The 26,844-nt window shown below is 35.3% G+C and overlaps 3 protein-coding genes and 2 long non-coding RNA genes across 6 annotated transcripts; 4 read left to right on the top strand and 1 right to left on the bottom strand.

The window, feature by feature from the left end:
- The first annotated feature begins 1,627 nt into the window (after positions 1-1,627).
- Positions 1,628-3,365, top strand: LOC131018911 (uncharacterized). The gene is made up of 3 exons (XM_057947602.1): positions 1,628-1,796; positions 2,180-2,538; positions 2,632-3,365. Exons 1-3 carry the CDS (start codon positions 1,778-1,780, stop codon positions 2,839-2,841), a joined length of 588 nt encoding a protein of 195 aa, XP_057803585.1. The 5' UTR covers positions 1,628-1,777; the 3' UTR covers positions 2,842-3,365.
- Positions 3,366-3,757: 392 nt separating this feature from the next.
- Positions 3,758-5,913, top strand: LOC131018887 (uncharacterized). Its single transcript, XM_057947583.1, has 3 exons — positions 3,758-4,040; positions 4,800-5,180; positions 5,264-5,913. Exons 1-3 carry the CDS (start codon positions 3,915-3,917, stop codon positions 5,663-5,665), a joined length of 909 nt encoding a protein of 302 aa, XP_057803566.1. The 5' UTR covers positions 3,758-3,914; the 3' UTR covers positions 5,666-5,913.
- A 1,203-nt stretch (positions 5,914-7,116) lies between these two features.
- LOC131018907 (uncharacterized) lies at positions 7,117-8,808 on the bottom strand. Its single transcript, XR_009100103.1, has 3 exons — positions 8,148-8,808; positions 7,770-7,993; positions 7,117-7,682 (listed from the first exon to the last, which is right to left on the bottom strand). It is a non-coding gene; the product is annotated as an uncharacterized LOC131018907 (long non-coding RNA).
- Positions 8,809-10,997: 2,189 nt separating this feature from the next.
- On the top strand, positions 10,998-14,085 carry LOC131018898 (partner of Y14 and mago-like). The gene is made up of 4 exons (XM_057947592.1): positions 10,998-11,309; positions 11,424-11,543; positions 13,371-13,580; positions 13,672-14,085. The coding sequence occupies exons 1-4, from the start codon at positions 11,133-11,135 to the stop codon at positions 13,819-13,821; spliced, it is 657 nt and encodes a 218-aa protein (XP_057803575.1). The 5' UTR covers positions 10,998-11,132; the 3' UTR covers positions 13,822-14,085.
- A 3,815-nt stretch (positions 14,086-17,900) lies between these two features.
- LOC131018879 (uncharacterized) lies at positions 17,901-20,853 on the top strand. Of its 2 annotated transcripts, XR_009100102.1 has the most exons (4): positions 18,013-18,499; positions 18,974-19,290; positions 19,853-19,932; positions 20,472-20,853. It is a non-coding gene; the product is annotated as an uncharacterized LOC131018879 (long non-coding RNA). The 2 variants fall into 2 exon arrangements; XR_009100101.1 differs by having other exon boundaries at positions 17,901-18,499; positions 18,974-19,932.
- The last annotated feature ends 5,991 nt before the right edge of the window (positions 20,854-26,844 follow it).

The following is a 26,844-nucleotide window of genomic DNA, read 5'->3' as shown; positions in this document are numbered from 1 at the left end:
TGGTTACGTGTTAATTTGGAAGAAAAAATAAATATCATTTGGCACATATGAAAAAATTATTATTTAAGTATGCAACTAATTATCGGTCATTTTTTGTGGTTTAGAGAATGTAGTAGATTGTAGATCACAAAACACAATATAGGAGTAGTATTTACAAAGATTTTATGCTTTACCATATTATATTCCCTCCGTCCATTAATTCATGTCCTACTTTTCTTTTTGGTTCGTCCATCAATTTATGTCATATCTATTTTTAGTAATTATTTATACATTTTTTAATTGGTGGGTCTTAGTAATAAATAAAACCCCCCTCCGTTCCACGAATCTTGAATCACTTTTCTTTTTCGGCCGTCCCATGAATTTTGAGTCATTTCCTTATATGACAAAAAAATTCTCTTTATTCACATTTTCACTTTTTCAAATATCACACTTAAAACACTAAATACCATTTTCTTAATTCTCGTGCCGAAAAGAATTGACTCAAGATTCATGGGACGGAGGGAGTATATTTTTTCTCTACTCAACTACTCCCTTCGTCCGTCAAAAGCGGGGCACAATTACTATATCGGGCGTCCGCAAAAAGTGTACCACTTTTCTTTTAAAGAAATGGTACCACAATTCACTTAAATCTTTTAACCTTACAAACACTCTTTATTTACAAAAATACCCACTTCAAATTCAATCTCAACCACATATCTCATAAAGTGATGGGACCATTTCTCCACTACATCAAAATCATCACCAATTTTATTAAATCTCGTGCCCGACTAAAGTGTCCCACTTTTGGCGGACGGAGGGAGTAATAAACAATACATTTTGTGAGTCCCTCTCTCCACTCAACTAATAAAAAATATATTTTTTTCTTAAAACTCATATTTCCTCCCATAGGTCATGAATTAGTGGACGGATGAAGTAATAAATATGCTTTTTCACTAATTCACTTATTTTTGTGTATTTAATTCAACTTCCTTACATTTATTCTTTTAATTATTAATTTTTCATATGTTGAATCTGCCATTTAGTAACTATTTTATTTTTAGATTATATATATATATGTATGTATATATATTTTAAATTTAAGAAAGGTAAATGACGAAGTTTGAACTCTAAACCCAACTCTTCATGAATCTTCCTCCGCTCACAAAGATTGTGTGTCTAATACTATTTCGTCTGTCAACAAAGATTGTGTATTTTTCTTTTTTAAAGACATCATGTATACTTTAAATCTGATTCATACCCAATATTTACAAAATACTCATAATTTATTTTTACAACATGATGGATCTAATATTATTTAGATCTTAAGGGCGTGTTTGATATCGTGATATAGAAATGAATGTATTAATTATATTTTGTGAGTTTAATTATATATCTTTTGTTTGATAGCTAATAACTAATCTATGTATAACTTGTTTTGGATGTTTGAGACATTCTATTAATCTATGAGTTTAATGCATATAATCTGTACAGATGTTTGATGCCATAATGAAAATGATAGTATGTCTGTTGAAATGACCATAGTACCCTCCACTTAAGACAGAAAATGTCCGCTGAGCCCTTCACACAATTGGGGGGAAATGAAGATGAAAATACCACCATTTTCAGAAATTAAGGTGCCAATTCGCGAAGGAGCCCCCCAAAAGTTTATGACACTAGTGTGTCTTCTTCTTTGATTCATTTTCGCTCGCTCCTTACCTATTGCAGATTTGTAATGGTCTGAATTTTTCAGACCTCCTTGCGTCCTTGAACCCTTCGACGCAACAGAAATTGAAACACTATGAGTACCTTCCAAAAAAGTGAGTATTTTCGTTATTGTTCATTGATTTTCGTTTCCATCTGCATTTTCTTTGTTCCATTGATTCGCCGCTTCCATTGATTCCTCGTTCCAATGTAAGCGAATCGATTTTGATTTCATGATTTTTGTTTTCAGATTTTTGATTCATTAAATCATATATGACCATAATATGTTGTGGTAACTTCGAATTTATGTTCATAACAATCGGGATATTAGTGAATTAGAACCACTTTGGCTTTAGCCAGGTGTAAATTTTGTTTGTAGATAGCAAGTGTTTGTTGCGAGGCATGAAGTCAGGCTATTCTGATGCTATTTTGGCCATTTACATTTGATTTCATATCCATGGTTATGTGATGATTCTTTGGTTTATTTATGCACCATCAGACTCTGCGAGTGATGAAATGGCACATTGTAAGTCCAACAAACCCGATAAGACACGACGTAGTTGGTCAATGAGAGAAGATGAGGCGCTACTTGCTGCTTTGAAAGAACTTGTAGTGCAGGGTTGGAGGTCGGATAACGGCTTCCGAGCTGGATATCTTGCAAAGTTAGAAGAGTCGGTAGAGAACATGTTTCCAGGGACGGATCTCAAAGGCATACCACATATCCACTTGAAAATCTCAACATGGAAAAAGAACTATAATTCTCTGTTGTTCATCTTGGGAAAGACCGGGGTTGGTTTTAACGTCGATGGGAAGTACATGATAGATTGTGATTCCATCCAATGGGCTGAAATTATGCAGGTAATCTGAATTTTAGAAGATTTTGGCAGATTTTTCACAGTGTATTTTGTATTGCTTATTGTGTTGATTCCCTTGCTGTCTCCATTCGTGTAGGGCGACCCCAACGCACGCAACATGCGTACTAAGAGTTGGCCCTATTTGGAAGACTGGAAGGAGATATTCAGAAATGACCGTGCAACTGGTTTGGCAGCGGAAGACGTTGCGGATGCAGTTAACGATATGCAGCACGTGGATGCCTTTGATAACGATGGAATGCAGGGCGATTACCATCCCCATTTTGATACCGTGGCAGAGAATGATTAAGGCGATGACAGTGTGTGTCAGCCTGAGAAAGTGGGAGTTGCTGCAAAAGTCTCGAGTAAAAAACGTAAAGCTGATGATGCCTTTGACCGACTTTGCAATATCATAGGCGACATGAGCAAGGAGTCCCATGAGAGAATGGACAAGTTATCATCGCGTATAGGGTATAAACAAGACTTGGGGCATGCTAGAAAAGAAGTCTTTGAGCAATTGAGCAACATGCCTACTTTGACCATGAACGACAAATTTGACGCACACGAAATCTTGGCAGGTGACACGCAAGGGCTTGAATTGTTTATGGGACTTCCTGAGGATGCAAAGCCACAATTTGTCTTGCGTATACTCATGAATAAGAAACTCTAGACTTGTTAGTTTTGTTTAAGCTATTTTGGTGTGATATTGTGAAGCACAGAGATGCTCTAGTAAGTTTTTTGAAGCATGGAAAATGTCAATAGTAAGATGCAGCAAATGTGGGATAATTAGTATCGAATACCCTGCCAAATATTTTGTGTAGATAGTAAAAACGTTCTAAGTGATGCCTATATATAAATATGTTCTCCATTTTGCTGGTTTTTTGTATGTGTCTTTAGCTTTGGTTGAAATTCCATACTGCATTATAATTCATGTTGTTTGAAATGGTCTATTTACAGAGTTTTCCAGATATTTGTGTGCGCTTGGACTGTGAATCACTTGTTAATATTAATGCATCATAGTTCATATTTCATAATAAAGTGAACTCCATCTTAACCATTCAATACAACTGCCAAGTTGCAAAAGACAACACATGAGCTAATTTTTTAGACTAATTTCAAACAAGTAGTGGCATGGGGGGGGAGTTTTCTAGGCCAACTACTTCCTACTTCATCATAAAACCACCAAAAAACAAGTAACATTCCAACCTAGTTGTGGCCTAATTCGTTCAAGCAGAATTTTGGGCGACAATAAAACAAAAGGATGTGATGGAGTTCAATCGAGAAAGTGAGAAGTGTTGCCTGCCGAGGGCCCGACGCTAGACTCTGCGTCGTCTTCGAAATTCAATTTCCGGGCTGCCGGGGTTTCACCGGATCGCATACGTCATGGTATGTGACGTCGGCACCGACTTCTTTGTTCAAGGCTTCCATCGTACATATACATGCATGTGGCGAATCGGCAGGATGCACTGGCTTACATTCCTCTTCGCGCTCAACAAGACGCCTGATCAAGTAAGAAACCAATCTTGTGAAGGCTCACCAAATTGTTTCATTCTTGCTTGAAGTAGCTAATTTTTTGCTAAGGATGAGCATATATAATGGTGTAATTCTCTGTTTTAGCTTTGACCAAAATGTGTAAAAAAATGAAGGTTGCTTAATAACATTAATTGTGGGCTGTTGGTGGTTGAATAAAGTTTAAAATTGAGTTGAGATGACATGTTTCTTCTAATTTTTAATCCTCTTACGCAACCAATTTTACAGAACAAGACAAGTTATGATCTATTCAAAGCTCACTGCAAAAAATGAATCATTTCAATTAATTAAATGTTATCCAACTACTACAAAGGAGAGGTGATTCTCGAATAAGCAAAAATGAGGAAAGATTTTGTGACGCTAAAATATATGATTTTGTAAGCATTTAATAAGTACAAAAATGGGTAATTTAAGATGATAAATTTGCAAAAAAGGCAACATTCTGTAAGCACAAATATAAAGTAGTACAAAGTAGATAAATTTTAAAGAATTTGAAACACATTATATAAGAATTGCATGCAAGTGTTAAAATATAACTTGTGCACGGAGGTTTAATATACCAATTGGTGCAGAGTATAATCATTAAATTTTGGGTGCAATAAGTAAAATCCACCACACAAATCCTTCTATATTCCTTTAATGGGTGGATGTATATCAAATCACATTTTAATTCTTCAGCTATGCGTTTGATCTCCATCATTTATGAATATAAAACCTCCCAACTCCTCATTCATGCAGATAGTCTTTCTCCATTTTCTTCTTGCATGTAATATCCACAAGATGTCCTTAACTAAAATTGATGCGCAATCGTTGTATATCTACGACGAACAATGGACTGCCAAGCATGACTCATTTCTGCTGGAGGCTTTGCTCGCGAAGAAGGACGAGTGCAGTCCCGTCCCGCCGCATAAATCGTTTCACGCGAAGTTGTGCGTGTTGGATGCTTTCAACCGTGCCTTTGACACCAGCATTGGGCTCGCCGATATTGAAGAAAGACTCGCTTTTCTCGAAGGTCGCCACAAGACCTTCAAGCGCATATCCAAGCAGAATGGGACACATTGGGACGTCGACAAGAACATGGTTATTGCATCGGAAGTGGTTTGGGAAAAAATCATCAAGGTAAGCAAATAAAATTTCTATATTGGTGTTAAGACCTCTGCTATGATTCTATTATACATCTGCTGATTTTGTTCTATTTTAAGGACGATGAGTTCGCCGAAGCTTATTTCTGGAAGGGTGAACCTGAATGGCGCAATCTAAGCTTGCTTTTCGACCCAGACACTGTGAAAGCGGAGCCATCACGTAGCCGCAATGTAATCATCATCAGCGATTCACCAACTGCCAAGTTTGAACCGAGCGCAACCATTCCACTCGATTCTCCATACTCAGAAGGAGAGGTGACCTCTCCCCCATTCATTGCGCCCCCGGTCTGCGGATCGCAGAGGCGATTGTCTTTCGATGGCAAAATCGAAGGCACTAGTAAGTGGCCTTCAATCGAGAAAAAGGCTGCAATTCCTAGAGGGAAATGCTGTCCCAGAGGGAAATGTTGTTGCTCGGGAGTCGGTGGATCTCGGTCGCGATGGAAAAGGCGAAGACTCTGGTGATGCTGCATCTCACGCTGTTGTGGAGGCTTCTTGTGCTTCGTCCTGGGCTCCTTGGCCCTAGGCAGTTGAAGCCTTATTTAACATTTCCTAAGTGCTTGCTTGTTGGTGTTTATAGTTATGTTAACTTTGGTGTTTCGAAGTCTATGTAAGGCTATTATGAAGGCATTTTGTTTTGTCATTCCCCCTGCCCTTGTAAGGCTATTTAAATCTATGGGGGGAATATTGTAAATCATCTTTTGACTATTATAAATCTAGTAATGCATTATCTTAAAACGCTATTATGAAGGCATGCTCTAGTCATTGAAATACAGACGGGAGGCGCCACTCATTGCTGAAATGATTCAGCTGAGAAATATAACTCAATAAAAATGGGCAATTTCCGATGAAAACATAAGTTAGAACATATATTATAATCACCAACATAACAGAGTTTTCATAGAACATAGAACCTAGATCATTCTACGCCCACATAACATATATAATAATCCCTAAACATCACCAACATCTTAACAAAAAGGGCTATGGAAAATGGAATGAAGTAGTCAAAACATATAAATTTCAGTAGCTGACTTCAAGCTAAGTTCAAAGATAGGCCTAGAGCAACTTCCCAATTACAATCCCACACACTACCGTGATAACCAACAAAAAAAGAGAGGGATTTGGACTTCATCTCTGGGGGTAAATCGAGCGTGCGTGTTAGAGCTCGGCTGTGGGGAATCTACAACTCCGGATGTTGATGCGTGCTCCGAGTGTAGTGGCTGGTAATTAGGCGCTGAATATAAGCTGGTATTGGGTGATATTTTCTGGCCACGAATGATGGTACTCGTTGTACCAAATGAAACCTCCTACGTGACCTCTCCTTGTAGGACATGTATAATACCATCTCCCCGGGTGTTGAGCCTTCGGGCCGGCACACATTAGCAACATTCCACGTCGGCAACTGCAAGAAGGTGCTATTTTCCCTTCCATGAATCTAAAATTTCAACAGATTTTAAACCATTACAAAATGAAAGCATAATCCCACATCAAGTAAGAAACCAATCCTAGACAAATAAGCATCAAGTATAGACAACATATTAGATACCCCTCTGGAAGACAACAGATTTTACTTGATGAAACCAATCATCAAGTAAAATTTCAACAGATTTTACTTGATGAAACCAATCATCAAGTAAAATCTATCATCAAGTATAGACAACATATTAGATACCCCTCTGGAAGTAAGAAATCCATAATCAGCAACCAAATCAAACAAATAAGCATAAATAATAAAAACCAAACATAACACATCCCAAGCATATCAACATTCGAACAATCACAATCCTAGACAAATCCTTAATCCAAGACAGTCGACATAGACATACCATAATAAAAAATAAAACAACAAGTTAACCACATGCTCGCAATAAAACAAGCTTTATAAACATTCACCACCATAATCCAAGCAAGAAATTGCAACTAAAAGTAAGGTCAGTTAGGCAATCTTTAGTCCCTAGCAAATGTGTGCAGACAAAACGAGCCAAGTTTCACTAGAAAATCTACAAATGTGAAGCAATTCAAATGTTGTTTAAATAATTGAGCCACATGGCTTGGGCAATTGCATCTCGCTCCGCATTCCATACGGGTGAAGACTCTATTCCATCGATGAATTCACCCTCAATCTCAGCATCCTCCTGCTCGTTCGTAGTTGCATTATCAAATTCTTGCTTGATAGGATCGTCGGCCATTTCCGCTCAGATGAAATTATTCAAAATGAAGCACGACATGATTAGTCGGTTTTGGGTCTTCACGGGATAAAAGGTCTTGCTTCTCAAGATACCCCAACGCATTTTCATAATTCCGAAAGCATGTTCAATAACGTTTCGTGCCTTCGAATGGCGTAGGTTGAATAATTCCATTGCATTTTGCGGTCGGGCTGTGTTCGGTCCCCATTCCTTTAGATGGTAGCGTATGCTCTTGTACGGAGTAAGAAATCCCTCGCTATTGGCGTACCCGTTGTCGCATAGATAATAGTTTCCTGTTTCATTAAACTTTACACCGTCAGGCTTCAAGTAAAATTCATTGCTAAAGTACAGAAATTTCATTTGATAATCAAGAGAAGTACCTTTAGGCACCCTTAACCCATTCACCCGTATGAGGGCATCACGTAATATTCTTGAATCCGTCGCTGAACCCTCCCAACCAGGCAACGCGTAGACGAACTTCATATTTTGATCACAAACAGCGAGTGTTAGTAGATATCTGGCCTTTCCGTGTTAGGTACCTAGGCTTGTCAGCATTGCTCACCAGTACGTTTATATATGTGCCATCAAGAGCACCCAAACAACCCTACATAGTGAAATTTCAGAATTTTCAGCAATTTAGATGAAGATGGACAGAATAAATTAGTTGAATATGTAATATAAGTACTTTTTCAGAATATTCACAGCCTAAACTATGACCTAAAGTACATTTAAACACCAAAAAATGAATAATGAGTTACCTTGAACCATCGCCATCTGTTGTCCATACAATCATCTGGAACGGGGACAGGTTTGACAAGTAAAACAATGTGCAATTTTAGAATTGCCTTTAGGACGAGGTGCACGAATTTTGACACAGTTTGACCGGGCCGCCAAAAATCGAACCTCACAACCCTATTTTTTTGTGGTGTGCTAAAATGGACAAAAACATTGCCACTTGTTCTTACACCTTAATGAACCTCCCATCTGATAACCCCCTTAAATCACGTAATAAAATGCAAAGTCGACCGAATGTGTTGCGGTCCATGCGTAAGTTCGCTAGACAATCGACATCACTAACACCCACAAGCCTATTCATATGCATAACTTGATCAGGAATGCGTTCAATCATACCAAAAGCTGCCCTATTGGAACCTCTTTTTCGTTTACGTGATGCCATCCTAACCATAATATGGTAAGCTACCAGTAATAAAATCAAACGTTGATGGAAAAGTTGTTCTTCCATCAACAAGTATATGCACAGTGCATTAACATCATCTGTTGGCATTTTGATTCTCAACTAACAAATGCAAAATATGTGTCTGCAAGCGAATAAAAAATATTATCCCAAAGCAATATGTGAATCTTCAGACGAATAACACATAATTAAAGTGGCAGAAGACATTTCAGATATTTAGCACTTCTCGAACACCCAAAATCAGAAAACAACCATCAAATTTCACAAATTGGGTAATTTCCCAAATCTCAAAAGAGCAGACAAATTCCATATGGGATTCAAATTACTCATAGCTTATCAACCAACAAAAAAAATGAAATGATATTTGTTAATTCACAAGGACACAAACAGAAGTGACAACAAGTAATTGGTAACGATATTCTGCAAATCACAATGGAATACCAATTTCATAGCCAAACATTCAAAGCTAACATTCCAGATATTAACCAAAGCAAAATCATATTTCAAAGCCCATCTTCCATTATAATTCACAACTAATCTCATAGTATGAGCTATTTTTCAAGACTAAGGCAACCTACCCTAACGTTGTATATAAATCTAGAGCAAATACCTTTTTTGATTTCGATAAAGATGAAACTCTCCCTCAACGAAAAGCTGCCTGCACCAGATGAACAACACTACACTAGATCTGCAAGTAATCAAAAAATATCGAAGTGATTAAAAATCCATGAAGTAAAAATAGGCAGGGCAATTCAGTTTGTTCTCGATGTCAAAATTTAAAAAAAAATTAAGAAAAACTACAAGAGAGAAGTCATTTCAATCTAAACGCTGGACCAAATGATAAGCTACACCACAATTTCATGATAATTGACAATATTTACGCAGGTCATTTTGGACTTCCTATCGCAAGCAATAATCTAGGCGAAAAAGAAAGCTTCCAGACCAATTTTTTTCAACCCCAAAAGCAAATTTGTGGATCCAATTAACATGTCGATAAAAAAAGGGGCTTGAAAACAAAAAACCCTAAAATCAAACTCTTCGAATTTGATTTCACCACGCAGCACCTTAGAGGGATTTCGCAGAGGAATCAATCAAAAAATATGCAAATGGATTTCGAAATTTCACAAATCTAATTTCGAAATTTCACAAATCTGATTTCAAAGAAAAAAAAAATCAAATTTGCAGACCCTAATCGCACCTACCACCAGAAATCTCACCTTCTACTGCTTCAAAATATCACTTTCGATGAATTTTGTGTCTGCCGATGAGCCATTTGAAGAACTCATGGTCGTTGTGTCAAAGAAATGGCGAGCGGGAATTGACGAAGCTATCGATTTTGAAGTAGAATGAGGGATAAAATCGTAAACGGAAAAATTAATCTAAGTCACTGTTGAAGGAGGCATAATTGATCTTGGGGTCAGCAGTGGATGAGTTTTCTAGCTGGAAAAGTAACTTTGGAGCGGGCTTATGATTTAATGCGGGCTTGGAAGAATACTGGTGAAGCCTATCAAACAGGTAGAAATGGGGAGACAAATAATTTATCTCACCTAATAACACCTATCAAACACGCCCTAAATAGCAATCTATTCTATACTAATAAAAAAAGAGCCTAAGACATCTAAGACACAACTTGTGAATTGCTTATTTTACTCTTATTACATATTTTATTTTAAGGTTATTTTACACATTATATATTTATAAAAATATATTTATTCATTAGATATTACTATGTGATATATATTTATAGCTATTGATAAGGCTTATAGATAAATATATCTATTCAATAAATTATCTAATAAAAGTAATGAATTAATAAACTTTCTAAATTAATGAATTATCAAATAAAATAACATTAATTATGTGTACATCAAATAAAATAACATTAATTATGTGTACAACGTATACTTAAAAAAATGTTAACAAAAAACATGATAATCAAGTTTTCCCTCTAAAAAATAAATTCATAAACGAGTTAAATGTAATTGCAGAGACTGCCGCCACTGCGAAGCCATTTTCGTTTTCCATCTGAGATAGAGATGAACGGTGGAGGAGCTGAGGATGCGGCGGAGTTGCACCACCAAACCCAAAAAGAAGGGGAGAGGATTCTGGGGCCCACGCGCCGCCCCGACGGAACCCTACGCAAGCCTATTCGCATACGCCCGGGTTATACGCCCCCCCGGATGAAGTTCCTAAATATTTTATTTTAAGGTTATTTTACATATTATATATTTATAAAAATATATTTATTCATTAGATATTACTATGTGATATATATTTATAGCTATTGATAAGGCTATAAATTATCTAATAAAAGTAATGAATTAATAAACTTTCTAAATTAATGAATTATCAAATAAAATAATATTAATTATGTGTACATCAAATAAAATAACATTAATTATGTGTACAACGTATACTTAAAAAAATGTTAACAAAAAACATGATAATCAAGTTTTCCCTCTAAAAAATAAATTCATAAACGAGTTAAATGTAATTGCAGAGACTGCCGCCACTGCGAAGCCATTTTCGTTTTCCATCTGAGATAGAGATGAACGGTGGAGGAGCTGAGGATGCGGCGGAGTTGCACCACCAAACCCTAAAAGAAGGGGAGAGGATTCTGGGGCCCACGCGCCGCCCCGACGGAACCCTACGCAAGCCTATTCGCATACGCCCGGGTTATACGCCCCCGGATGAAGTTCCTAAATATCAATCCAAAGGTTCAATGGTAAGTGCTCGCCACTAGGGATTTGGAACTGTGTTTGTGTGTGTTTTTTTCCCCTTTTTCTTCGTTAATATTAAGGAATGTTGAAATGGGCTGTCACGGTGGCGGCTGTGGCAGTGGAAGAAGGAGATGTCGACGATGCAAGAGGTGCCGCCGGGATATGATCCGGTGGCGGAACCGAAACCCAAGTCGAAATCAGCTAAGAGGAATGAGAGGAAGAAAGAAAAGCGTCAGCAGGTAAATAAGCGAACAAAGATGTTTTTTTTTTGTTTTTTTTGTGTTTTTAGGGTTTGATTTTCAAGTAGTAAGATGCCCCCGTCTTCCATGAATTGACTAATTGTTATACAGTTTGGCGACTGAATGTGTGATTGATTGATAGTTAATAGTTTTCAGCCAATTTTAGGGATCAGTTGAAAAAGACTGTAGGTTAGTTAACGAGGTTGATGATTTATTTAAAAAGAGGTTAACTTGGAAGTACTCGAAGTTTATAGTAAAGTGTATTCTAGGCTTCTCTGGTGATCTGGGCAATGATATATGGTTTTTCACTGGTTCTGGTGGTTCTTGAATGGTTAGACATTTATCCCTTTTCCCCTTTTCTGCTGCCAATTATGATTGTTGTATTTAGATATTACTCCTTTGGAAATTCATCACAGCATCATGATTTGCCTCATATGCTGTTGATTTCATATCTGGGGAGCTGGTGGTTTGCGACGAATCAATCAGGATCTGAAAAATATACGCAATAATTGTCTGCATTTTGGGCGGCCAATTTCAGAATAAAGTTTTTGTTTGATGCTATTGCGGGGATGAGATCTGTCGTAGATCATTCCATTTCTCCTTGGACTGAATGCTTTTGTTTTTAATCAACAGTTGCAAACAAGTTTGTTGCAAAAAACAATGAATCATACTGGGAAGGAATAAGATGTTCTGAGCATTTCTTATTGATCTTATTACTAGGTATCTAAATTATTTTGGGGAGTCTTCAGTAAATGAATGAGTCAGATATAGATAGGCACCTATCATATGAGTTATTTTCTTGACGTTTCCCTTATGAACTCGTAATGATAAAACTAAAACTAATTGTTAGTTGAGAGTTGTTTTTTTAAGTCTGTCCTGCAGTTGAACTTCAAGTCCTTATGACATAGAGTTAGGCAATAAATAAGTCTATGGAGAGATCATTTGAATTCCACCCAACCTCCAGAACTTTTTTATTGCAATTTTCTGATTATGGCACTTGCAATATTCAAGAACACATTTTACTTGCTTGACCAAATTAATAATCTGAAGTTATTTATGTCATGACCAACCAATTATGTAAACTTCAATATGCATTTGACTTCACCAAATCTCGAATTATCACATAATGCTGTCAGCTGCTAATTTAGAGAAAAAAGATAGTGCTACTAGTTGTCAAGCTCATGAGGAGCATGCAAGCTGCTATGATCGGAATTACCCAAACCATAGCTTGAATCCGATGACTCTTTGCAGTCAAGATGCTGAATATGAAGATGCACTGCAGATAGTAATGTGGGACTCATTGATGTTTCATTTTGGGACTAATTTCTCAACAAAATATCCCTATGCCCTCATCCTTTAAAAAGAATGCTCATTCTCCATTACCATAGATCAATTTGGGTAAAGGTGTATTTAAGAAGACATGTGGAGTTTTGTTTTCTTAAAGTCTCATGGAACATTGGTATCAGTTCTTCAACGTATTGTTCTACCAAACCAAAATGTATCAGTGTGCTTGTTTAAACTGTCGGTGTTTACTTGGAGTGATAGTTATCAAGGGTGGATGTCAGTCATTCTTACAGCTAATTCCTAAGCTGAGTCCTGACAGCTCTTGCTTATTTGTGTGACAGTGATATACGTTTTATGCTCTTTGAGGTTGGGCCACGTGTTGTTATTTTTTGGACTTGGATACCTCATATAAGGCTTGATCGATTGACCTGATAAAATGAGCATTAAAGCTATTCAGTTTAAGCACTTCTATGTGGAAAAGTGTATGTTGATTTGGTGAGAATGCTACTTGAACTTATAAATATCTCTTACTTGTGGTAACAGGCTGCTCTTAACAAGGATAAGGATTCAGACCAAGATGATGATCTGTCTGCTAATTCCAACGATTTGCCAGAAAATGTGGAGTCGACTTCATCAAAGATGAGCTCTCTCTCTGTTTCCGAAAGTGCCTTGGCGGTTGCACCACCTACAGACTCAAATTCAGAAGATCAAGTTCAAGATATTGATAAGAAGATTCGAGCACTAAAAAAGAAGGTAAATTGTTTTTGATAATCTAGTAGCTGTATGCTGCTATTCTAACACATTGAAATGAGTGGTGATGCTTGTCTACTTACTGTGTTCTTAGATTCGTCTGACTGAAGCTCAGCAGCAAAAAACTCAGGAGGCAGACATGAAACAGGAACAGCTGGAGAAGTTATCCAAGTTAGAAGGTTGGCGCAGCGAGTTGAAGCTCTTAGAAGATAAGAAATCCCAACTTAGAGCATCCATTTCATGATGTGATTCTTCATTACCTACCTACTTCAACACAAAAGCCTGAACATTTGCTTTCTCAATGGAGCCTCATTTATGTTGAATTACCCAACTGCCTTTCTCTTTTTTTTTTTATTGAGAATTCTCATTTTAGTCATTTGTTTCATGATGAATGTTTAGAGTCATAACTTTAACTTATTTATGTATGCATGCATATTCAAATCTAAGTTTTATTGACTTTGTAATGCTCAATTCATAAAACAAATAGTGGTGTTCACTTCTTTTTCCAGAGGGGATTTGTAATAAATTCAATTTGATTTTGTCAAAATTCAACTAAATTATAATTATGTCAAAAATTGGAACGCCACCCCTGCTTGTAAATAACTCCACATATTAGCTATGAATCTAACAAGACCCTCATAGTATGAATCTATAGAAAATTTAGAAATATCGATTAGTAAATTGCGCTAGTTATATTAGAAAACCCTAATTATTTAACATTTCAAAATTAAAATTCATTTTGAGCTTCGAAGGTTTTTCTTTTTTTTGTTCTCTTTCCAAAAATAATGATCAAAAGTTTAGTAGAAATAAAATTAAATTGAGTTAGTGTTATTTACAGCAGAGTAGTAAAACCAGTAATCAATAATTAGGTAGGCCGGTTGGCCGCAATAATCATATCAAAGATATCGATGAGAGTCCAATTGGGATGGCCTAGTGGTTGGGGTGGTTGCCTGTTGTCCAAGAGGTCACAGGTTCGAGTACTCTCGGCCACAATAACTACTAGGTGGTGTGTGTGTGGTTTGTATTATTTATAATATAATTTCATCAAAAAAAAAAAAAGATATCGATGAGCGGTGGCGGAGCGGAGGATACAAAGGAAGTGCAAAAAACCCTAAGGGCCTGTTTGTTTGACACAGATTATGTCCAAGAAAAGTAATCTAATTCCAAAATATTAAATTCCTGTGATTGATTAAATTTTAATAGATAGGGAAAGTAATAAGAATTTTGAATATAAGGAAAATAGTGCAACTTTCCATGATTCTTATTTCCTGGCTTTTCATAGGTATTCTTTTTCCTCATTCTCATGATTCTTACTTATATATGTTTAATATTATTTGTATTATTTTATAAAATACAAATTATTACTATTATTATTATTCTCTCCGTCCACGAAATGAGTATCTATTTAAAGGTGGCACAGATTTTAAGAAATTGATTAAGTGTGTGTGAGTGGAATAAGGGGCTCACTTTTTATTGTGCGTGGATTGTGTGGGGACACTTATCAAAAAAGGAAATCGGTACTCATTTGGTGGACGGACTAAAAAGGAATATGAGTACTCATTTCGTGGACGAAGGGAGTATTATTTAGAAAGCAATATATCCGCGTGACCATTTTAAAGAAGGAAACATAAATTTTGGCCATTGATTTGAGAAACACAAAATCTGGCAATTTTTTTTACGTTTTAGGATTGTTTAGCCCTTAATTAGGATGGACCGGATTCGGGTTTAGGCGTAGACTTGCCCAAAAAAATTGGAACCGGGAACCGAACTGCCGAACCGAACCGTTCGGGACAGTTCTGGAATCGAAACCAAAATCGTGCTCGGCCGGTTCGATTACGATTTCCATTTCCTCAAACCGCCAGTTCCCGGTTTGAAACTGAGACCAAATCGTGGAATCAAAAACCAGGCTGGAACCGTACCAAAACTGCCTTGGAACCGTGAACCGATGGTTCCATGGTTAGAACCGGGAACCATGGAACCGCATTGAGTGGCATGTCTGCAAGAATTGATTGAGTGGCATGCATGCTTCACTTTTGTGCAATTTTTTGCAGAAGTTCACATGCCTGTATAAGAGCTTTCAATTGCAATCTCTGCAATGAATTTGAATTTGAATTTCAACACTACTCCCAAATTCACTCAAACTAGTATTTTACCCGTGCATACGCACGGGTACGAAATTCACAAATACATGAAATATAATTATAAATATAAGAAGAAATATAACTAAATAAAACAAAATATATATAACAAACAACAAAATATCTTATACAAATCAATTCCATAGAGTTCCATATAAACAATATCGAGAATAAAAAAAATTTCAAGTTTCAAATATCAATAATTAGTAACCATTGATATACGAACATAAAATGAAGGAATAAAAAACATGTTTATTACGTAAAAAATTAAACGTGAAAGATATCCAATTACACGATTATATTGTGTGAAATAATCAATGAAACTTCTGGTCCTTACACAACATAACATTCTACCTTAAGAGAAATCAGGTTCATTTAATTACACAAAAGTATGGAATAATTTTTTTCATAAAAGCATAATATTTGTGCAAGCTAAAAACAATACTCCTTCCGTCCACGAATTGGGTACCCATTTGTGGACGGCACGTGTTTTAAGAAATGTATTAAGTGTAGTGTGAATAGAATAAGGGCCCCACTTTTTAGAGTGTATTAATTAAAGGGTTGTGTAGGATACACTTAAGGGTGTGCAGACCCAACCCGAACCCGCCGAACCTGCCCGGATCGACGGGTTCGGTCCGGTCCGGATCAGTTTTCTTGGACCGAACTCTTGTCAGGTCGATCCGGGTCGAAACCCTAGGTACACTTGCCAAAAAGGAAAATTGGTACTCATTTCGAGGACGGACAAAAAACAAAATATAAGTACTCATTTCGTGGATGGATGGAGTACAACATTCTAAAAAAAAATCATAAGTTTATATCTTAAATATAACGATGACAACGTCAAATACACAAATTATATAAAATTAAGTCTATTATATATGATCGTGAAATGCACAAATTTAAGTGTATTATTTTAAAAGGTAGGTAAATTACAAAAATGCCAAATTTTGTAAATTAATAATTACTATCATTAGAATAATGTTCTAAATATAACAATATACACTGATTTAACTATATAAATAAATATGCTAACAATTTAATCATGTAACTAAATATGTTTACCATCTATAATGTAAATTTTAAATATCAAATATATTTTATTATCTATTTTATATTTTTCATTTAGTATTTTACATAAAAAAAAGTGAAAATATTATTTCACAATTTGATACATTCAATGAATGTGACGAATATTTATTTGTAAATATTATATTTAAGTTTATATACAACAGTTTCCAAAATATTAATATAAGAATAATTTGTACCTCATCGTCTCCATAAATAAGAATTTTCAAACCTAACGATGAGTAATCTTGAATACTCTCTTTAAGTATTTATTAATTTTATTAATCGTTATTGCATAAGACACAACTAATGGAAATTCTCGACATTGAAAATTAAATGATAATCTTGAATCCAACGACATTAGCCATAATTGAGGTATTAAACCCTTACGTCCAACATTATGTCTACAATCTAGAGGTGGCCACGGTTACGATTCCAGTTTGAATCAGAACCGAATTGTGAAAGATCCCTCACGGTTCCGGTTCGAACCGTGAGAATTTTTTAATTAATTTTTAAATAAATATAACTTTTATATTTTAAAATTTAATCTTTATCTAAAATATACTCAAACTAAAGCTATTTTCATGATCTTTAATTTGACACGTGTATCAAATATTTCATAATTATTCAATATCATAGTTTTAGAAAAGAAATAAAGAAAAAAAATTAAAAGAATAAGATAATATACAAATAAATTGTAAATTTTAATTTTAATTATAAAATTATCATTTAATTTTAAATTTATTTAAAACTGATAATTATTTTTTAATATATTATAGATTATATAAGTGTTAACTCCTCGAGAATAAATTTTGTGTAAGCCAAAAGTAAAATATTGTCAAGTGTAAGCATCCAACTTGCACATAAAAATCATTGAACTCGATGTAGTCAAATGTCAACAATCAAATGAGCTAAAATATAGTAATTATTATTCCCTGAAAAAAAAATATAATTATTCTAATATAATAATAATTTATATGAATTTAATATTTTGAGCACTCCTTCAATACATGCACTTAAATATGAATTTAATAATTTAGATAACAAACAAATCAATTTTCGAAATCAGATTATGGATTAGGCATTAATTGCATAATTGTTGTACGATTTTGTTCGAACAAATCACCAATATGATAAAACCAAAGCCCATAGTGTTTCTCAAAAAAAAAAAAAAAACCCCATAGTTAATACAATGTGTATTTATTTATTAAAAAAATCAAATCCCATACTTATAGCGTAAACAGAAAAAATAAATCAATACAGCCCAATATCAGAGCCTATCGAGAACCTTCTACACCCTTTTAGGGTTCATTGCTCAAATACTCTCTCATTTTAGGGTTTGAAGATGAATCAGCGCCGCTACTCCCTTCATCTTCTCCCTCGTTCCTTTTCTATCCCAAACCTTCCTCTGTCTTCTGCTACATCCCTCGGTTTTCTTCTCCCGACCAAACCTTCCTCCTCCTTCCAAATGCGCCGCTCACTCTCCCTTTTCTCCTCCGGTGGTTTAGGACGACGCCGATTTTCTCCCTCTCAATCACTCTCCCTAGTCCAAACCACCGACTCCGCCGTCACATCTAGGCGGCGTCGCCTTCCTCCTCGGTGACGACGAATGCGCTGCGGCCTCCCTCTGCGCAGCCCGTATCCAGCCACCGCCGTCTGGTTTTCAAACGACGGAGTCGCCCAAGCCCTAGGCTCCAGATATCGTCCCCTTTCTCATCTGTAAGTTTTATGCTTTATCAAAAATAGCGGCGTCCCATTGTTTTTCGAAGATGGCACATACTCTGATATTTACTGCATTATTTAGGCAGATCTATGAACATCTTTATTGTATTATCTTTTGGCATCTCTATGGCATTATTTTTGCAGATTTATGAACATCTTTATGAACAGAAAAAATGATTTCGCTGATCTGGTTTTGGCATCTGATTTTGCCATTATTTTTTAGCATTTGTTTTTGGCATCTGATTTTGTAGATCTATGAACATCTTTGTTTTTTTCGCATGTAGATCTAGGAATATACACACAAATTCGTTATCTTTCGACAATGTGTAGTACTGATTTACATTCTTGTTGATTTTTACAACTTCCTTACTGATTTTTACAACTTCCTAACCTGCTAAACTTTCTTGGGTCATGTTTCTGCCAAGAAAACACAACTGATATTTACTTTGTTTGATTATCTATATTTTGTAGTTGCTGATGTCGGCGCTGGATGAACATGGAGGAAAAAGAGATAGGTATTATGTGGTATCACTCTAACGCCTCTGGGTGAAGGTATCATCACTACCTTCATTTTGAATTAAACTCCCCTGGCTGATGTAACATCTCCAATGCCTATTTTATGCATTTGCTATTTAATTAGAAAAGGTATTTCATTAGCTCTGACTGATGATACCTATACTATTTTATGTGTTTGCTCTGAGTGAAAATCGCTTGCAAAAAAGTGATGATACCTTTGCTATTTCATTAGCAAAGGTATTTTCGAAAAGATGAGTATTGATGTGGCTCAGGTACTAATTTCTTCTTATGCTCAGTAGTTTTGTTTTACTTTGTCTGGAAACTGAAATATAGAGAAATTAAGAAGTGGCCATTTTCTCTCATGCTGGCATTTTTCTTAAATGTTAGTTAAACAAAAAGAAAAAGAGATGTGGTAGTAATCTCGTGTGATATGAAGGTGCTATATGTATTTTTGAAAAATTATTTTTTTCCCCAAATTGTATGTATGTTTAGGCGTAATTTTCTAGGTATGAAATAATGTATGATACTTGTGATTGAGATGTATGTATTTTATTAAAGATTATATCTTATATTTTGTAAGATTTATTATAAAAATATGGATTCTTGTTCTGTGATAAGGGCAGGGTGCCCTTATCTTACAAAATATCTTACCTATTTTAAAACTGCATGAAGTTAAACCATGGTAATTGGATTCTTGTTCTCAGTAGTCTCATATAGTGAAATGATGGATGTTCTATAGTTATCCTCCTTGATCTTTAGAGAAATACCCTATTTTTTTCTAGTTATGTGTTTGATCTTTCTCAAACTTTTCCTTGACTTCAAAATTTCCTACAGGGTTGTGGTCGGAAATTCCTCAGCTTCATTTCCCTTGTGTTGCCAATTATAGTGGAATTGAAGCCAAAAAGTGGAATCAGGTAGCTTTAGATTCTTTGTCTATCCCTTTCTATCTATACATGCATATTCAAAAAATACAAATTTTTGTATGTTTTTCCATCTTAAACAACTGTTTTTGCTGCTAGGTTGTTCATTTTGAATGTCTTTTAATAAGCAAAATAAATAGAGCTGAAAACAATAATATATTTTTTTTAATCTTATGGTGGCAATCCGAAAATATTCCTTTCAACACTCTTATCTTCCTGCTTGCATCAAATATATTCTACTTAGTATTCATTTGTGTCAAAAAAGTTTGAGAATATTTATACGTCTTGTTGAGAAATTGAGAAATTGTATATCATGATATGTAATCTTTTCTTCTTGCAATATTGCACAAATGAAAATGATAGATATTCATATATTTTCTCTTGTGCCAAATAACATAATATGAGAGAAAACGGTAAATATTCATATATAATTTCTATTGTGCAACATAACATGAATATGATGGGCAACAGTTTAGCTAATATAAAAATTACACTAACAACATTTTCTTTATTTTCTTTTGTTGCTTCTGCAGATCTTACAGATAATACTTCCATTCTCCAATGACAGCAAGTCTTCATCTGTGGAGAAAATTCATAAATATTAGCTATGTATAAAATTGAAATAAGTGTTAGCAGATCTTAGTATTTGAGTTGTAATTGAGATTAATAGTAAATAGGCACATTCCAAACAAATAAAAATAAAAGTACCATATAAAGATATAAAAACCCTAAAATTAAAAGAAGATCAAAATGAATTAGAACAATGGATCTTAGAGAGAGAAAATCTGCATTGTGAACCTTTTTTGAACAGAAAAAATGATCAGATGATGCATGTATTTATAGACAAATTTTAGTATGTATTTTGAAATTCGAAATTGAGTTTTGGCTCCATGCTTGGGGGTTAAGTTTTATAAATGCAGCCTAAATTGTTTGGGGCCCAAGTATTACAAAAAATCTGTTGAATATTTAGAACTTTACACAGCAGACTTGATCAAAAATTAAAGCACACTGGTTAAAAGATTTCCCCATTTTCCCGCCAAAATGGCTCAAATAGGCTCAGGTTGAGCTTTTATATATATATAGATTAGACCTAAAAATACCCCCCAATCCCCATCATTTTCTCACACCAACAACTATTATCTCTCTACTCTTTTTTTGCATTTTTCTATGCTAAAGCTCTCTCTCTATTACTCTCTATATTAAAGCTCTCTCTATAATACTAAAGCTCTTTCTACACTCTTTCTCACATCAATAAAGCTCTCTCTACTATTCTTCTTCTTCTTCTTCTTCTTCTTCTTCTAATATCATCTCCTATTTTTCATCCTCACTATAAATGGCTTCTTCTGATTCCGGTGGTCGTAGTGGTAAGGGCAAAAATCTTATTGACTACGATGCTACCATTGTAAATAGATTACGAGGCCCTCGTCGTCTCTGTGGTGTTGTTATTCGAGATGATCCCGATGAATCAACCTACGTTGGAAGTGAGGATCCTACTTCTCGAACCGTTAGAACCGTCCGATTTTTTTTATTTTTTTTATTTTATGTGATTTGTATTGTTTTATGTATTTTTGTGTAAAATTTAATGAAATTTGCTTTAATAAAATAAAAGACACAAGAAAATATAAATTTCATAATTATTTTATTTTTTAAATTGAACTTATAATTCAAAGTTACACCTTACAACTCTTATAAATACAATTTACAAATTACAACTTTTGGATTCTAGAATAAAATTAAGGCAACTTAGTTTACAACTTGTAATTGGAAAAAAAAGATGTTGGAACGCGGAGCTCGTTCCTTCTTCCCCGCCATTGATCGTTTAGCCCGGTGGCCAACTCCAAACTCGTCCATCTCATCCTCCAAATCAATGGCATCGGCAACGTCATGTTGCGTTTGGTACGTGGATGGAATTTCTTCATCGGATTGTTGTTGAACAAGGTGTGCCGCCATTTATGCATCGACACGAATTTGTCCCTCCTCCATTACTCCTCCGACAAGCCTAGTGCTTGATGTGCTCTTGATTTTGTAGGTATTTTCTGAGTTTTTAGTTGCATTACGATTTTATTTGTCGAGAAAGCGATAGAGAGAGCGCAAAAATATGCTATTTAGATCCAATTTTTTAGGAATACTACTTTATCTAAGTTTCAAAATCTTATGATGCGAGTTATTGCGTGGTGCTATGATTAAATTCTAAGAGATTTAGAATTCTTCTAATTTTCCACACTAGTTCATTAATCTTTTCTCCTTCAAAATTGTTATTTTCTAAATTTGATGTTGTTGGAAATATAGCTTGTGGGCGATTACAATGAAATAGAAATGTAGAAGATTAGAATTACATGGAAATAAACTATATTGAACTTACACGGAAAGAAACCAGAATACAGAAGGCCGAGTCGAGGAGGATCTACGCCCCGGTAGTGTTCACGGTTTGGCGTGTTGTCTCCAAAGATGAAATGACTTCGTCTCGTGGGTAGCAACGCCGCAGACCAACGAGCTCCAACGAACTGGAACGAGGCGAAGACAAAGTTCTGGACTATATGAATGCAGAGAGTGCAGAGTGAGCTTGTATGTAGAAATTCTAAGTGTGATGGATGCATAGAGTGACTGTCCTATTTATAGGCACAGTCCACCCATTGGGGAGCCTGCAGCCTTAACTCCCATTAAGGGAATTCAAATGGTGCTAGGGAGTAGTGGCGGTTCTAGGATTTGTAATTTGGGGGTACTAAATGTATATGATGTCTGAAAATATTTGCATGGGGTTCGAGGGCGGGAGCACCCGAACTAATTTTTTTAAACATTCCGTACAATTTTTTTTTTTATATATTCATGTATAATCTTACTGAACATACAAATTACAATTAGAATCAACCACTTAATATAATAAATAATTGTTCGCAGTTCTATTCAACATTGAAAGTATATAAAGACCTACTTCTGCATTTTTTTTTTGAAAAATTATTTCATCTTCTAAAAGTATAAACTAATTCATTATTAATAATTCATAATTTTACTTTGACTCGATCATTGACTCAAATTCAACACTAAAAATTAACTAAGAAATAAAAATGAGTCAAAAATAACAAAAATTTAAGAAACTAATATAACAAATCACTATAAAATATTAAATAATTAACATGAATATAGAATATATTATATTTGTTCTTTTATATATATATATATATATATATATATATATTAAAAAGATATAAGAAATTTGCACCAATGTGGCTCCGCCACTGCTAGGGAGTTACAGGTGTAACAGCAAGATGTTTGAATCCAGCCATGTAATCCCCGTGTGCACGTGTGGGCCCAAACGGATTGGGCCTCGTTCTTTGGGCCAAGAAATCGGTCGTCCAAATCGGGCATCAAACGTCGGACGTTGGGAGCCGGGGCCAGGCGAGCTGCGACGACGCGCGCGTATGGGCTTTGCAACCCAACACTTGTGCACACAGTTTTATTACATGTACTGATGTAATAACTTATATACTGTAATACTCCCTCCGTCCCACGAAGCATGACACAGTTTCTTTTTTAGTCTGTCCACGAAGCATGACACGTTTCTAAAAATGGTAAAAAATTTACCCTTTATTCACATTTTCACTTTTCCACCTACCACACTTAACACACAAAATATCAATTTCTTAATTCCCGTATCGAAAAGAAGTGTGTCATGCTTCATGGGACGGAGGGAGTGATTATTATCCACAAATCAATGTGGGATAAGCATTCATATCTCTTTAATGCTTATCAATTTCCTACAACTCCATATTTCAAGTACAAAACTTTAATTAATTATTTCTCACTCATCGGAAATCGGTTTTGAGTAATTAAATATACTACGATCATCTACTCGAAACGTAGATCGATTATGTGCCATTTAATTCTATTAAATTAAATATTTTTCATACTAAAAAATTAGTCAAATACTGGTCAACTTAAAACCAATTTCCTACGGCTGCTGCTTCATTTGGTTTGTGCTTTGCTGCTCCTTCATTTTCTCTCACTTCTTTTTCCTTTTATCGATAATCATCAGAGATCTGGGATGCTCTCGTGCTGTAGCCCAAGCTATTGTGGATAGTGCTGGCATTATTGTTCAAAATCCTGACTCGACAATCTGCTACGATGAAAAAGGTTGGTGAAATTATCCTCTGCAATCAATGTCCATCCAATATTTCATCCTTAATGGAAGATGTTATTTGCAGGTGCCAAATATGAGTTGCCCAAATATGTTGTGAGTGAGCCTGCAAATCTGATTCGTGACAGTTGAAGAGATATTAGAGGCAATATATTGGTAAATTGGCTTAGTTTGTAGAAAATTATGGAGTTAGTGCTTTTGATTTTATTGTCAAGAGATAATCTATATTTTTGGAAATTGGTGATTTATTTATGGAGGAGTAATATGGATTTAGTTATCATTTTGGGTATTTGGATGTGTGATGCATTGAATTAATCCATCCTCTTTCAACAAGCTTTCTAGCTTTTATGCTTTGGTTTGGTTTTTCATACTATTTAAGTTTGTCTCTCATTAGTGATTTGTTATCATATGTAGCTGCTTCTCTCCCTCCATAATCCAGCGATGATCCACCTTGAACCTTGAACCATCAACCCCGAACCCTCAACCTTCAACCCTTAACCCTAAATCCTAAAACCCTAAACCCTAAACCGTTAAAAGTCAAGAATAATTAATTATTTAAATAATTAAAAATTAACGACAAAAGATTTTCGTCGTTAAAAATAAGAATATTAATTATTTAAATATTTTAAATTTAACGACAAAATTATTCTATCGTTAAAAATAAATAATATCAAATATTTAAATAATTTAAATTTAACTACAGAACAATTTCGTCGTTAAAAATAAAGAATATTAATTATTTAAATAATTCAAATTTAACTACGGAACACTTCTGTCGTTAAAAATAAAGAATATTAATTATTTAAATAATTTAAATTTAACGATAGAATTATTCAGTCGTTAAAAGTAAAGAATATTAATTACTTAAATAATTTAAATTTAACTACGGAACTAATCCATCGTTAGAAATTCCTAACGAAATTAAATCCTCTTTCTTTCTTATTCACGCTAGCGCATCTCCGCTACCTGAGTCCGCCACCAGCCATTTTACTCCTCCAACAAGCCTGAGGTTCGATGTGCTCTTGATTTTGTAGGTATTTTGTGAGTTTTTAGCTGCATTACGATTTTGCTTGACGAGAGAGAGAGAGAGAGAGAGAGAGAGAGGGGGGGGGGGGGAGAGGTAATAATTTTCGAGGGATTTTGGTTTTTGATCAAATGTATTTGAATAAATCTGGAATTACTTGAGAAAAATATGCTATTTAGATCTAATTTTTTTAGGAATAGTATTTTATCAGAGTTTCAAAATCTTATTATGCGAGTTATTGCGTGGTGCTATGATTAAATTCTAAGATATTTAGAATTCTTCTAATTTACCACACTATTGAGGTTCATTAATCTTTTCCCTTTCAAAATTGTTACTTTCTGAATTTGTTGCTGTTTCATTTCCTCTCACTTTTGTTTTTCTTTTATCGATAATCATCAGAGATCTGGGATGCCCTTCGGGCTGCAGCTGAAGCTGATTTGACTCTTGCCCCAGCTATTGTGGATAGCATTGGCGTTATTGTTCGAAATCCTGAGTTGACAATCTGCTACAATGAAAGAGGTTGGTGAATTATCCTATGCAATTAATGTCCATCCATTATCGATGATCGTCTAATTATTGATTCGTTCTTCATTGATCTCCTTTTTCATTTTCTGATTCTGTATCAGAAGATCTTCGAACATTTTCCTTAATTGACAGTGATCAGTCATGAGCTGATCGTAAACTTCAGTTTCGTCGTCTGAGCTATCTCCAAATTCTAAGTAGTCTCCTGTAAACAACAAGGAGTTATCAGTATAAAGAGTTTTTGAGTAAGAGTTTACCTCTGGCCCATTCATTCCGTTGTCGTAGTTGTTGTCGGCCACGCTTTCGGTGTCGTTGGCCATGAGGGCTTGGCTTTCATCATCTGAGCTGGTGGAGTTGAAGGCAGATGATTCTGATGCATATTCGGAAGATCCTGCATTGTCAGCAACCATCGCTTTCCTTTTTGCATATTTGCGTTCTCTCCTAGCTTTCATCTCTTTGCGCTCAGACTGCGACAATTCAGGGCATTTAGATCGATAGTGCCCTTTCTTCTTGCATCCATAGCATTCCACATCTTTTAGATCAATAGCAGTTGACTTCCTTTCTCCGCTTCTATCAGTGGAATATCTGGACTTGCTTTCTTTCTCTTTTCCTTTGTAGTGCTGTTTGTAGAACTTCCTGTATTTGCGAAATTTAGATTCCATCTTGTTGAATCTTTCAGTCAATAGGGCATATTGACTGAAGAAGTCTTCTGGTTTGAGTTCCGTTGGTTCCTTTGACTGCTTCTTGTTTTCCTTTGCTGAAACTTTCAGCACAGCTCCTTTTGAGGCTGATGGAGCATCTTCGTCTGATCCTCCAACTTTTTTTGTTTCAAGATTTCTCTGGATGTCGAACTCATTTGCCACGAGATCAGAGAAAAGCTTGTTCATTGGGAGCTGGTTGAATCCTGGCTTGTTTTGATGAGCAACTGCGTAGATCTGCCAATCTCCTCGCGGAAGTGCTCGTAGAATCTTTAGATTGATCTCTCGTTGAGTGTATTTGTCCTTCGAGATGGATTGAACTTCGTTCAGGATCTAGTTGAATCTGAGTTCCATCTCGTCGATAGATTCATTTTTTAGCATGAGGAATGAGTCAAATTTTTGACAAGCTATTGATAACCTGTTCTCCTTTATCTCCTCTGATCCGATGCACATTCATTCTAGAATGTCCCATATCTTCTTTGCAGTTCTGCACTTGATGATCTTGGTGACGTGCTTGTCTGGAACTG

The sequence above is a fragment of the Salvia miltiorrhiza genome, chromosome 1 (genome assembly GCF_028751815.1).
Source record: "Salvia miltiorrhiza cultivar Shanhuang (shh) chromosome 1, IMPLAD_Smil_shh, whole genome shotgun sequence".
NCBI classification, from domain to species: Eukaryota; Viridiplantae; Streptophyta; class Magnoliopsida; order Lamiales; family Lamiaceae; genus Salvia; species Salvia miltiorrhiza.
This window is presented reverse-complemented; position numbering and strand designations above follow the sequence as displayed.

Excerpts from the sequence above, each read along its gene's own strand:
- LOC131018911 (XM_057947602.1), top strand. Across the intron at positions 2,539-2,631 it reads AATGGGCTGAAATTATGCAG|GGCGACCCCAACGCACGCAA; the intron begins GTAATCTGAATT and ends CCATTCGTGTAG.
- LOC131018887 (XM_057947583.1), top strand. The coding sequence starts at position 3,915 with ATGGTATGTGACGTCGGCACCGACTTCTTTGTTCAAGGCTTCCATCGT. Across the intron at positions 4,041-4,799 it reads TCAACAAGACGCCTGATCAA|ATAGTCTTTCTCCATTTTCT; the intron begins GTAAGAAACCAA and ends TCATTCATGCAG. Across the intron at positions 5,181-5,263 it reads TTTGGGAAAAAATCATCAAG|GACGATGAGTTCGCCGAAGC; the intron begins GTAAGCAAATAA and ends TTCTATTTTAAG.
- LOC131018898 (XM_057947592.1), top strand. The coding sequence starts at position 11,133 with ATGAACGGTGGAGGAGCTGAGGATGCGGCGGAGTTGCACCACCAAACC. Across the intron at positions 11,544-13,370 it reads AGAAAGAAAAGCGTCAGCAG|GCTGCTCTTAACAAGGATAA; the intron begins GTAAATAAGCGA and ends TTGTGGTAACAG. Across the intron at positions 13,581-13,671 it reads TTCGAGCACTAAAAAAGAAG|ATTCGTCTGACTGAAGCTCA; the intron begins GTAAATTGTTTT and ends CTGTGTTCTTAG.